General features: G+C 46.0%; 1 protein-coding gene across 5 annotated transcripts in view; it reads right to left on the reverse strand.

Annotated features, from left to right (window-relative positions):
• The window catches only part of agap1 (ArfGAP with GTPase domain, ankyrin repeat and PH domain 1), a 139,880-nt gene that overhangs the window by 69,035 nt on the left and 58,530 nt on the right, over positions 1-12,315 (reverse strand). For 3 of the 5 annotated variants that reach the window (XM_084347658.1, XM_084347656.1, XM_084347655.1), the window contains exons 2-7: positions 12,207-12,265; positions 12,012-12,099; positions 7,196-7,210; positions 4,376-4,461; positions 2,996-3,137; positions 1,301-1,435 (exon numbers count right to left, since the gene is read on the reverse strand). In XM_084347658.1, the coding sequence (XP_084203784.1) occupies positions 1,301-1,435; positions 2,996-3,137; positions 4,376-4,461; positions 7,196-7,210; positions 12,012-12,099; positions 12,207-12,265 (525 nt within the window). The remainder of the gene's footprint in view (positions 1-1,300; positions 1,436-2,995; positions 3,138-4,375; positions 4,462-7,195; positions 7,211-12,011; positions 12,100-12,206; positions 12,266-12,315) is intronic. The other 2 variants (XM_084347659.1, XM_084347657.1) reach the window with 1 other exon arrangement.

The raw sequence follows: 12,315 nt of genomic DNA on the forward strand, positions 1-12,315 counted from the left end.
GTTGCTTCACCAGCGGACTCAGTGTGGATTCATCCGCCGCTGAAAGTAGTCCCAGCAGGAGCACTGCGTCCTGGTGCTGCTGTCACTGAAGCATGTGTGAGGTGAAGCTCTCGCAGGATGAAGTCTGAAGCTGAATTTATGGTGTTCGGGCACCAAAGAACGACGACATCGACCGCATCGTGTCGAGCGCCGAGGACGCACCTTTGTTCCTCATTTCAAAATGGCCGCCTTCGAGGGGCGACCGGCTGAGCTGGTCCGCCTCTAACTGCACCTGTACGAGTCTGAACACCTGGTGTTCAGAAGGGACTTGTGTCTGAGTACGTTATCCTGACCTCGCCTCCTCAGTGCAGATCAGCACCAGACTCCCTTAAAAAATCTGACATTTGTGGGTTGTTGAGTATCAGGAAATCTTAATAATCATCCCGAAACAACGTCAGCGACAAAATCTTCATTATTTGCCCCCTCTTGTACACTCGGCACATGTAACACCTGAAGTTAATCCTTTCTGAGTACCTGAACGTGAACACCGGCCGACGGTTCAGCTGCTGGGTATCAAACTCAGGTGGCTGCAGACGAAGCCAGAGGCCGACAGACTCGCTGCAGCTCGGCTAATTAACCGGCGAGTCCGTGTCATCCATTTCTCTCTAATTACAGCCGTTAACCCTGCGCCCGCCGCTTCATTAGCTGCCTCTCCTTTTATTAATGCGCTCTCCAGATGTAACAGATGAGCCGCAGGGTTTACTATTTGCAAAGACTCTTCAGAGCAATAATAGAAAATACTTCACACTTCTTGTCTTTGGTTTCTGCTGCTGGATGAGTCGTAAACTTTGACCCTTGACCTCAGGCTCTCTGAAGTACCACCCCACCGTGCACAACGTCAAACTAAATACGACACAAAGTTAAACTTGAGTCCGCTGCACTTCTTTGACCTGACAACATGGCCGCCGAGTGTCCCGGTCAGCCAGGACCTTGAGGACTCCGGACACTCTCCTCCTCCTCCTCCTCCTCCTCCTCACCTCGTCTCCTTCCTCCTCCCATAATGTCTGAGTCTTTTATGAATCCCACCGGGGACTCGTCTCTGCTCGGCCCCTCCCTGCCTTCCTTCCCCCCGCTATGATAAAACTTAATTGCTGTTCGGTTTGAGCTAAATAGCTGAGCGGGTCCATTTAATTCTTAATTGACGTGTGATTAAGAGCGTCCGAATGGCTCTGGCCGGGGCGTCGGGGGAGGGGAATGTCACCTTCCCAGAGGACCGGACTCTCGTGTCTCTGACCACTTTCTCTGTGAGGCAGCGTCTTACCGTCCTGGAAGACTCGCTCCACGTTCAGGCCGTAGGTGGCGCAGGTCTCGTAGTAAGTGCAGCGTTTGAGGTCGTTGGAGAGTTTTCTGGCTCGGCTGTCGTCGATCACTCTCGGGTTGGCTGAGCTGATGGCGTCTGAGAGGGAAACACACACATTCAGCCACGAATCACATCCCTGTTCCTTTATTTTTAACCATGATCATTGTTAGTTGTGTCATGTTGTCATCAGTCTGTGGTTTGTAACAACGTTAGAGCTTCCTGGACATTTTCTCTCTGCTGCATTCAACCTCAGGAAACAGTGTGACGGATAAAAAGATGACTTCAAGAGTCAAATATGTGATTAAAGCCCTGAAACTGATGCGTTCTGGGCTCTGGGTTTGGATAAATGGTCAGGTTTTGGTGTGGAGAGTGTCACGTCTGTCCTTTCTCTCCTCAGCTGTCATTTAGCTGTACAGCAGATCAGCATGCTGGTTTCAGATGGCTCAGTGTTGAGGAGAGAGGTTTGGGTGATACTTCGGCGCCCTCTGCTGTTACAATGCAGGACTCGTCTTTTCCAGACGATCCAGTCGAACTCTGCTTCACTCCAGAGGCATGAAAGATTTTCTCTCTGGGGGATTTTAAGGATATTTTGGAAGTTTGTGTGAAACCGATCACTTCCTGTTATTTCAGGAACAGTTCTCTGTATTTTCTTTCTCTTCAAACAATCAGAAAAACTTAATGAGCTTCTTTTTGGGACAAATTCAGTGTTTTTTCTAACTGATGCTCGCCTGCTGTTCTGTAATCTCTCTGGAGGACGAGGCTGTTTGGCTCAGAGGATCAATTTACATTTTCTAAATAATTCAAGTTTTACATCTTAAAGAACAATTCAAACTTTAAAACTTTACAAAAAAACAATTTTATTTAGTTTTCTACACAGATATGAATAAAAGGTGGAGATTATCGGCCTGCTGTGTGTTTCTGTGGCACCTGTCACACATCAGGAGATTCAGGAGAACATAAAGTCACATACTTATGTTTGTTTTGCCTGTGAATGGATGAATTTACCAGAATTTTTAAAGACAAACACTCAGGAGGGTTAGTTTTTTATTTAAAAAGCTGAACTCAGATGTTTTTAGACTTCCTTATGAATTTTTGTCTCCATCTGACCTCTGCTGAGCAGCTTACAGCCATGTATCCTCTGTGTTTCTCAGCCTTTATGTCATTTACTGACCATGTAGACGTTAAGATTGAAAGGTTAATAAATCAGAGCAGGGAAACAGACGATCGTTGGACCAGAGAGAGGACACGTGACACCGCTGAGAAGCAGACAAACTCCACTTCACAGGAGTTTTAAAGATATTATTAATTACTGGTTTCCTGAGCCGCCGTCAGCAGCTGTCTGTCTCTGAGGGTGAAACCAAGAAGGGCTCGAGACCCATCAAGGAGTGTCAGCGACCTCTAAAGGGGTGGAGACCCCAGGTTGGGAACCAGTGATCGTAACGATCATCCAGGACATCAGGAAAAGTGAAACGTGTCCTCTTCAGCTGATGAAGATCTACAGACTGAACTGTTGGACATAAAAGGTTCGTCCTCATGAACTCATGAAGCTGCAGTGATGAAGCTGCACCACTGGGTGGCAGCAACGCCTCAGAAAAGCTGCGTCCACAGAGAGACAGTGTGTGTGTGTGTGTGAGTGTGTGTGAGTGTGTGTTGGACCTTGCGTGCCGACCAGCACCAGCGGCAGGTCGGCGGTGTTCCTGTAGTTGGCGAGGCGGCTGAAGTAGTGATAGACCGTCTGGAAGCTGATCTCGTCCTCCAGACTGAAGACGAAGATCACGGCGTCCACCCACAACGCAAACTGCACACAGACACATTCAAATCAAACTTTATCAACACCGGCACCAGCTGAACACGAATAAAGGGACGTTAAAGACGGGAGGACAGAGGGACAGAGGAGGGGGGACACCACGAGAGGCGGGAGGTGGAGAGCAGAGGAACAGGTGAATTATTGATGAATCCTCCAGAGTCGTCTAGACTCGCTCACATTAAGACTCCATTTGGTCAGTTTGCAGGTCGGACACGACGAAATAAAAAAACCTTGACCCAGTTTCATCCTGGATGGATCCTCTGGTGTCACGCACACAGAAAATCTGACTTCCCCCAGAATCACAAGAAAATTCAACTTAAAACCTCTTTTACAATGAGACTTTCTGTCAATATGAGCAGAGAAACAGTCGACTCTTATTTATATAAACAGGAAGTCAACATCGGCTCATTTTGCTTTTCAGGAGAGTCGAACAACAAGTCAGTTTGTCTTCAATCACATGGAAACTCAATTCTCTACAACCGCTTTAACCTTTTTTAGGAATTTATAGTAAAATAAAGCTCCTCAGGACTTCTGAGTTCAGGTCAGATTATTAACTATTAGAAAAATAAAGATAAACGATAAAAGAATCTGAAGGTAAAGGTCATTTTTAACCTGCGTTTAGTCCCTAATCTACACTACGAGTGGACAAAAGAGACGCGAGTCAATGAAATGTTTGGACGGTGTTTGTTGAAACAGGGACGATGTTTTCATCAAGTTAAAACCCAGATGATTCATCAGTTTGTTGTTTACGGCTCCACTTTAAAAACATAAGCAACCAAAAGAAGAAATCCTGAAGGAAATGTAAAGCTGCTGATCTCCAGAACACGACCTGTTTATGTGCTTACACACATAAATATTAAATATATACAACAGTCCAATAAACATCTAGACGCCTGGCTTCAGTACCATTCAGGGACATGAGACTCAGTTCATAGTGGAGAATTCATTTTCTATGATATCATATCACCACTGTGTTTGATTCTTCTACAGACCTTCAGATCTTCACACTTCCTGTGAGACTGTGAACAGAACCAGCGCTGTCGGAAAACTGATTGATGAGTTACGATCGATGAACTCTCACATTTAACAGGTTGTGTTTCTGTCTTGGTGAAGCTGCACACGAGCTTTGCAACAACAACAGCTGATTTTAGTGTCTTCTGAAGTTAAAGTTGAAGCCTGGAGTCAGTTTTCGAAGGTCAACAGAGGTTGCGTGCAGGTGCAGTACTCACCTGAGCCTCTGGGGGGCCTCCTTCATCTCTGATGAGCAGCAGGTGACTCTGACCGTCGACCACGATCTCCTTCTTGAAGCGACCGCCTGCAGAAACAACAGCAGCCGTCAGAGCGCCGGAGGACAAGCGGAGCCTCTAACAGGTCTACTGAGGGACACGACCGGTGTCTTCTGCTCTACAGTGAGGCGGGACTGATCGGGGACACCACAGCCGGCCGCCGAGTGACCACGGGACTGATCGGGTGAAAGATGAGGGTGAAGATCTACCATGATCCAGACTAACACAAGGCACTACGGGACAGACGGACACACTCAGACACACTTCAGTCAGCAGCTCACTCGTCTCTGCACGTATTAAACTGTCACAGAACAGAAGCTGGAGACAGATTTTATTATTATTATCATTGTTATTGATTTAAAGGTAATTTTCTGAGCGATTTTCTCTTTAATCGTACAGTTGAGGCGGCTGGAGTCAAAAGTTTGGGGTCATTGAAAATTTCTTCAGTTAAAATAACATTAAATTGATCAGAAACAGCTGAAGTGGCTTCACTGATACACAGAGTTTGATTTTAGTCTCAACCGGGACAGAAACAGAACTTTCCTCTGAAACATTCAGTATATTTATGGATATTTTTCACTACACTCTCCTGAATGAGCCAGAACTTCTGGTCTCTGTCGGGATGTTTTCTGACTCTGACTCGACAGTGAGCAGGAAGTTGGGCTGTTGTCTGCAGAGACTGTTTGTCCCCTGAGAAGATTTAAAGAGCAACACGAGGTCGACTCTGGTCAGCGCGGGAACACGTGTTTCTTTCCCACGACATTTTCATTTCAGGGCTCGAGGGAATAATATCAAGAAGCTCTGGACTTGACCTTCGACCTCAGTGACTCAAACTTTACTTTATTTTACCTCGTTTTTTATTTTCTATTTCATTGAAACAGTTTTGATTTTAAATGTACGCTTCATTTATGTGAACTGTTGGACACGATTAACATGTCAGATTCTGTACGTTTGTTGCTGAACTTGAAGCTGAAGTAGCTCCTCATGTTTTGTACAGTTTGTATCTGTTCTACCGTTCTGAGGCGAACTCGTCCTTTAAGTCTCAGCAGAGTGCTGTTTCTGTTTGGGTCGGTGTGGGAACACGCAGGATTTACAGGAAGTGGACGACACTGAAAACCAGAGTCCAGAAGTTATTTTTGGGTTCTCGTGAGGATCAGCTGATCTGAGTCGGCGCTGCAGCTCAACGACCGCCTTCACTACACGGCTCAGAGTAATGATGGAGGAGGAGAGGCAGGCACACACACACACACACACACACACACACACACACACACACACACACACACACACACACACACTTTTAATTGTATTTGTGCCTCTGATTGTTGATTTGGACGTTTCTAATAGGTTAAAATAAAACGGCGATTAATCGATTGATCGTTAATCATTAACATCCTCGGTGCCGTCATCGCTGAACTTTAGTGCACAGTCATCACTATGGATCGATATCCAGCTGCACGTGTTCGTGCACAGCAGCAGACGAGCTGTGAGCTCGTCCTTTAAAGAGATCCATGTTCATTAATCAGCAGCTACGTCATCGTTAGTCTGCTGCCTCGCTACGTCTCCGCCACAGAACATATGTGAAGTGAGAGCTGCAGCTTCCTGCGTGCAGACGCCATGTTGTGTCGCTGCAGGAAAGCAGATGGTGGCGCTAACGCTGAGTCAGCAGAGTGTATTTATATTCGTTTATATACAGTCGGTGTGTGTGTGTGTGTGTGTGTGTGTGTTTACATGCACACAGCTGCAGAACAAGGCGAGGGATGACGTGTGACAGAATGACAGTGAGATCAGAGGGGGCGGGGCTACAGGTTCAGTCCAGCTTCAGGTTCAGCGCTGACTCAGCAGATTCTTCACCTCCGGCCCGGTGTGGAGGCGTGAGGCTGTTTGGTAGCAGCTGCTGTGTTCGCTGTCTTTTCTGGACCGAGCCTGACGGACAGAACTCAGGGCTGCAGAAACTAGGCTTTTTTTTTTGGGTCCCAGGCGGTTGCCATGGAGACGCGAGGCTCCACAAAGCACACAGCTGATCTCAGAGCAGGTGTTCTGATCAAAGGATTACTGTCATTGGACAGATCTGATGGTGACGGTCCACGGAGAGGCAGCGCCACGTGTCCTCCTGCGCTCTGATTGGATGTCGCTCAGCCTCACCGGCGTTATTTTGGACTGCATGCCAACATATCGACGTCAACATTCATCATTTTCACCCTCGAGTTTGAAACCTACAGTCTGGGCTTTTATTTGGAGCTTCACGGGTCTATGACAGGAAGTAGCCTGGACAGAACCACGTCTTTTGTCGAGCCCGACCAATATATCCAACGAAGACGACCATACAGGTCGACTGTGAAGCAGCTTCTCATAAGATCTACATATTTAAATACATGTTGGATATTTTCCACCTCTGGTGGCCACAGAAGTTATTACAGCAGCAGGTAAACATTAATTTGGCATTTCTTCTGTCTTGGAAAACTGATGCTCAGTTTGCAGGAGACTGAGTCGCAGAAGTCCAACATGTCTGCAGCTTCTGTGGACCGGTGCCGCTCTGACTGCAGTTAACTTTAATCAGCATTGAATCACACTTTTCATTCAATGTCGCTAATCCAAGTCCAGACTGAGAAACTTTCACCAGCTGCTACCAAACTTCACTCGTGTTTTCTGGCGCTGAGGCGTAAACGCTGAACCGGAGCTGTTCTCAACAAGCTGCTGTCAGAACTGGACATGATGGGTCGATGATTGATGGAGAGAGAAGAAGAGCGAGAAGATAGTTACCTGCATCCACGTCAGCTAGTTTACAAGAGCAGCCCAGAAAGAAGAAAGAGAGGAAACACAAAGCAAAAAACAAAAGAACATCAAAGATGCAGCCACAGTTAATACATGCACAGTCAAACAGCACCGACCCAGAGAGACCGACCCAGACAGTTTATCAGAGCCAAACGTCAAACCGATGCAACAGACAGAAGAGAGGAAGACGAGCAGGAGAGGAGACGGAGAGAGAAGACAGTTCAAGAAAAGAAAAGACAGAGTTTATTTGCAGGTCAGAGCAGTCAGCACAGAAACATCAGGAGCAGAGAAAGACCCGGCTGGACCCGCTCACTGCTGCAGTCACAACCCAGTGAGCTCTGGGTCGTTACGTTGTTTAAAGCACTGTAACGACCCTGCTGGTGTGATAAAGTCTTCAGAAGCATCAGCACCGGGCCATCGTATGTAATTAATGGAAAACGCGATGCAACTCTGCACCATGTGCTGAAAGATGAGAATATTTTATCTCCTAAAAAACGTTTCGAGCGACGCGTCTCGGAGTTAACGGCTGTTATTTAGTTTTAAATCTATTTTTCTTCTTATTGATCGACTGTACTATTTAAAGTTTTTTGATTTACTGACCGACTCTTGTTTTTGGGCGGATGACCTAACTTGTCTTACTGAACTTATCAGGGTCTTATTGCCTGTTAAGAAACGCTTGTTACAAAGACCTTAACATAAGTCATCTATCTTTCCAGAAAACAGGCCAGGTTAAGGTGATTGGACGACGCTTCTGTTGAGCTAATTAGCGGCGCTGGTTTCTTTCAACAAAGATCTCAAACCTTAAACAAGAAGTTTTGTGCCTAAACTACCCAAACCTCCACCAGAGAGGTGGCGAGTCAACACCGGTAACAACAATCTGCTGACAGATGCAGAGTGGACCGGGTCAAGATCCAACATCCTGTTTGCAGCCTGTTCCTTCTGTTTGTGGGTTCGTTTCATGAAACATAAATATCTGCTCAAGACGAATCGTTTTGTTTCCATCTCGCCGTCGTCTCGTCTCATTTCCAGTGTTTGTTCCTCTGGTGTAATGACTGTTTACGCTGGTTTCCATGTCTTTTCTTTACATGTGACGCTGCTTCCTCACGTTACGCTCCCGATCCACAAACAGCACAAAGGAAACACAACACAAGCGTCTGAACGACGTCTGTGTTACATTGTTATTCCTCATATTTCTTCATAAAAGTGTGTCGGAGTGTTTTTATAAAACAATAGAAACTCTGAATGGAGTCTGGCTCCTTGTGCGAGCAGCATTAGCTCGCGGGCTGCGGGTGATTTCCCAACCAGAGCTGCTTTCTGTTTTAATGGATCCCATCTGCTGCTGCTCAAACACTCGGCTGCAGTTTAACTTTTGGGGTTTTTCAGGAGGCATTTTTAAATTAGCCCCCCCCCCCCCCACCCCCCAAGCATCAGACTGTATCGTCACGTTCCTGCTGATCACAGGTCTTCACATTGACTGATACGTGGTTTCACTTCAGCTTAGCTGAGCTTTGAGAAGTTACAGATACACGATCCACCACTGAGCGCCTCCATTTACTGTGATGTCATAGCTTACTGTCGCTGCGTTCAAGGACACTCTGACATCTGACCTTTGTGGAGATGATTAGTTAGTGGGATGACATTTATTAACACTTCCTACTTCCATCGTGTGAACTGTTAAGGTTTGATGCTGTTCTCCGTCCTGAGGACAGTAACTTGAACATCTTTAGATTTTGGATTGTTGGTCGGACCAAAGCAGACTTGTGAAGTTCGTTTCAGCTTTTAAAATAAATCCAACAAGTTTCTCTTTATTGTCTTGTCACTTCTTACTGTCGGTGCATTTAAGGACACCAGAAATATTTTATGGTTTAAAAATAAACTTTCCATAAATTAGCATCTTTGTCTGCATTATAATCTTAGATAAAAGGTTTCACATTGGACAACTCATACATTGATCTGTAACAGGTTAACAACAGCTGATCGATACGTCGGCCCGGCTTTGTTGCTTGTCGTCGTCACGTGAGAGTAAAATAAGTATCTAAGTAAGACTTTTGATGTCGTGACGCTGGTCTTTAGGATGTTAACTAAACAGTTAATCAAGAAAACCATCTTTAAATTAATTTATAATGACGACAGGAGCAGCGTTTAATATAAAGAAATCATATTGTTTTCAGAACATCCATTCATTTCTGCTTACTCTTCTCTTTTGGAGTTTAAAGACACAAAGTAAAATAACCTGCGTTGCTGAGTGACCTTGAATGCAGCACAAAGACGAGTTTTTAGAGCAGAGTTTGGACTCATGGTTGTGTTACTGTGATGCGTGTTACATGAGGCTGACAGCTGAGCTGAAGGAAACAGCCTGCAGCCTCGTCCTGCTCATTAACAGGAGCTGCTGCGAGTCGTCTGCAGCCGAGGCTCCAGTCTGCAGCCTCAGAATAGTTCTGGTTTGTGGCGCTGCGGTCGCCCTGCCGCTCGCAAGCCACCAACTCCGCTCCCAATCAATCGCCATGGGAATCCAGGCTGACGAGTATTTTTAGATCCCAGGAATTTCAGAACAACACATCAGCTTCCCCGTCCTCTGCTGCTTTTATATCTCAGCGGTTATGCAACAAAATCAAAGCATTTTTTCAGTAACTGGAGCTGAAGCGCTGCTTTCTTGATGGGCGGCGGTGGCCAGTGATTAGATCAAAGATCTGGGGGAGCTGTTGTTCAGGGCTGGCTCAGATATGGTATGTGGGGCTGCATGAAAAGCCGTGTCGTGTTGCTTTTGGCAGCGCCGCGGTGTAATTAGGGCCGAGCGCTGGAAACAGACCGTTGGGCATTCGGTGGAGGCCGGAGCTGCACAGCCACAGAGGGCATTTTAAGAAGAGGTACGTCACTGCTCAGGAAGATTTTCTCATTTTTCTGTACGAACACCTCAGGAATGATCTGCTCTGGGGGATCCCCGCCACCACAAACCTTTGGGGAGTTTTTCCCCGCTGACATAACAGCTTCATGCTGGAGTCTCTTCTTCGATAAACTCCTCTTGTGACTTATTAATTAAAGAAACTAACGACTCTTTGGGCTGATATTGAACTCAAAGTGCACTCCCGCTCTCCGCCTCTGAACATCGGAGGCCTAGTTTCTCCAGCGAGGGACCCGGAGCTAAAATTGGTTTGTGGGCCGATGCCGGGTGGGTCGCCACATGACAAAGGCAGCGACGTTTTCATCCCAAACAAAACGACGTTTGATGGTTTTCAAGGATTTAAACACACAGTGAGGTCAAGAGGGGTTAATTAGCTGCAGCTCCACGGCGAGGGGAGTCCAGAGCTGAGACACGCACCGCGGTGATGAGGCATGTTCTGGACTCTGCGGTGCTGATTTCTAGAAACGTCTGAAGAAGACACCTTCAATTCTCAGATAACAGCAGGTATTATTTTAAAAAGCTCACAAATAAAAGCTGCTAAAAGCTTCATAAATTCAGTTTCCATCTCATTCTGACCCCCCCTGTTATTAGCACAACGACCGGTGCGTCCCGTCACTGGACCAGAACCAGCGTCTGTCATGCTAACGGGAAGTTAGCCTGATGCTACTCTGATCCTGATGGCACAAAAACCAGCAACAACCGACTGTCAAAGACAAAAAACTATAAATATATAATGTAATACGTTACAAAATAAATAAAAATAAGAAATTAAAACGTCATCTTTCAGTGACTGTCAAAATAAAAGTCTAAAGCTTTGAAAGAAGGAGGTCAACTGCACTGATGAACCCTTTCACAATAAATGTCTTGAACCTGGACTCGTTGCGATCTTTGATAGGATCATTAATCTAATTGGAGAAATGTTCTTCTGCGGGACAGAAGATAGTCTGACGGTGAACGTCACCAGTGGAAACAGGTCCTGCTCTCTGTGGTCTGATGGTAGATGTTGCAGGATCCATGAGGAAGCTTCCTCAGAGAGCAAAAAGCTCCAGTAGTGAAATATTAAAGTAACACGGGGTTTAGCAGAAGTGGGTCTGCGCCTGAGGAGGCAGCGTTACTGTACAGTATGTGGGGGAGCTGGCAGCCGAGCCGCTTTAATATTGGATGAGGAATATGGCCGTCTCCGCGGGCTCTATAGGAAACCACAGTTAGCTTTTTATTTGTTCACAAAGGACGAGATGAAACATTCAGGAGCTCTGGAGAAGTATCGAGAATAACCAGCATTAAAGTTTCATACGAGCTTCTTCCTGGGTCGGCTGTATTTGTTATTGTGGGAGGATATTAAGGTTTTTTTTTAAGGATAATTCCAGTTTATTGCGACTCAGCTTTTATTTTTTTAATCAGATTTTAGCTGTTAAACTGGAAAAAGTGATGTCGCTTCTGTCGCAGCGCGATGTCTAATTTAGTTTTAATGGAAGCAGGAACAGAGAACAAGCAGTGTTAAAGTCTGCAGCTGGTGCAGCTTCATCACACACAGGTAGACGAGTCATCTACTGTTCGCTAACGGTGAGGAACGATGATCCTGGAGCCTGTGTAAGAATAAAGACATGAGCATGTTTTAAAGACGGAAAGAAACTCGGAGGTGCAGTCGGGATGCACGGGGTCGACCGGAGCTCTGGGCGGAGGTAGCGTGCAGTAGACGGAGGTCGTTAACGTCTTATTTTGCCTGCCGGGGTTTTTAATCCGGCTCCAGTTTATTATTTTCTCCTCGTTTTTCTTTAAAACTTGATTTAATCTACTCATCTTTTATTTATTTCTTTATTTCATGGATCTAATCTTCAGATCCAGCCAGATCTCAGAGAGACAGACAGAGAGACAGAAGGACTGAGGACCAGATGTTCTTACCTTCAGGTGACTCCTCCTGCACGTACGTTCCTGTCAGGTACCTGTGGACCAGCGCCGACTTACCACTGGCCAGGTTACCCACAATGCCCTGGGAGAGAGGGATCAGTCAGTGATACTCTACGGCTCAAATGTTTGAAGTCACTTAAAAATGTCCACTTCTTCATTTCTGATGGAAGCGAGATCTTTTCAACTCACCACTTTCAGTTCTGGTACCGATCGACTCAGCGTCCACTCCTGACTGTTCACGAACGCATCTGTAAGAGACAGAGAGAGAAAACACACCTGTCAATCAAACGTTCTGAGC

Source organism: Pagrus pagrus (assembly GCF_965226575.1).
Source record: "Pagrus pagrus genome assembly, chromosome: 24".
NCBI classification, from domain to species: Eukaryota; Metazoa; Chordata; class Actinopteri; order Spariformes; family Sparidae; genus Pagrus; species Pagrus pagrus.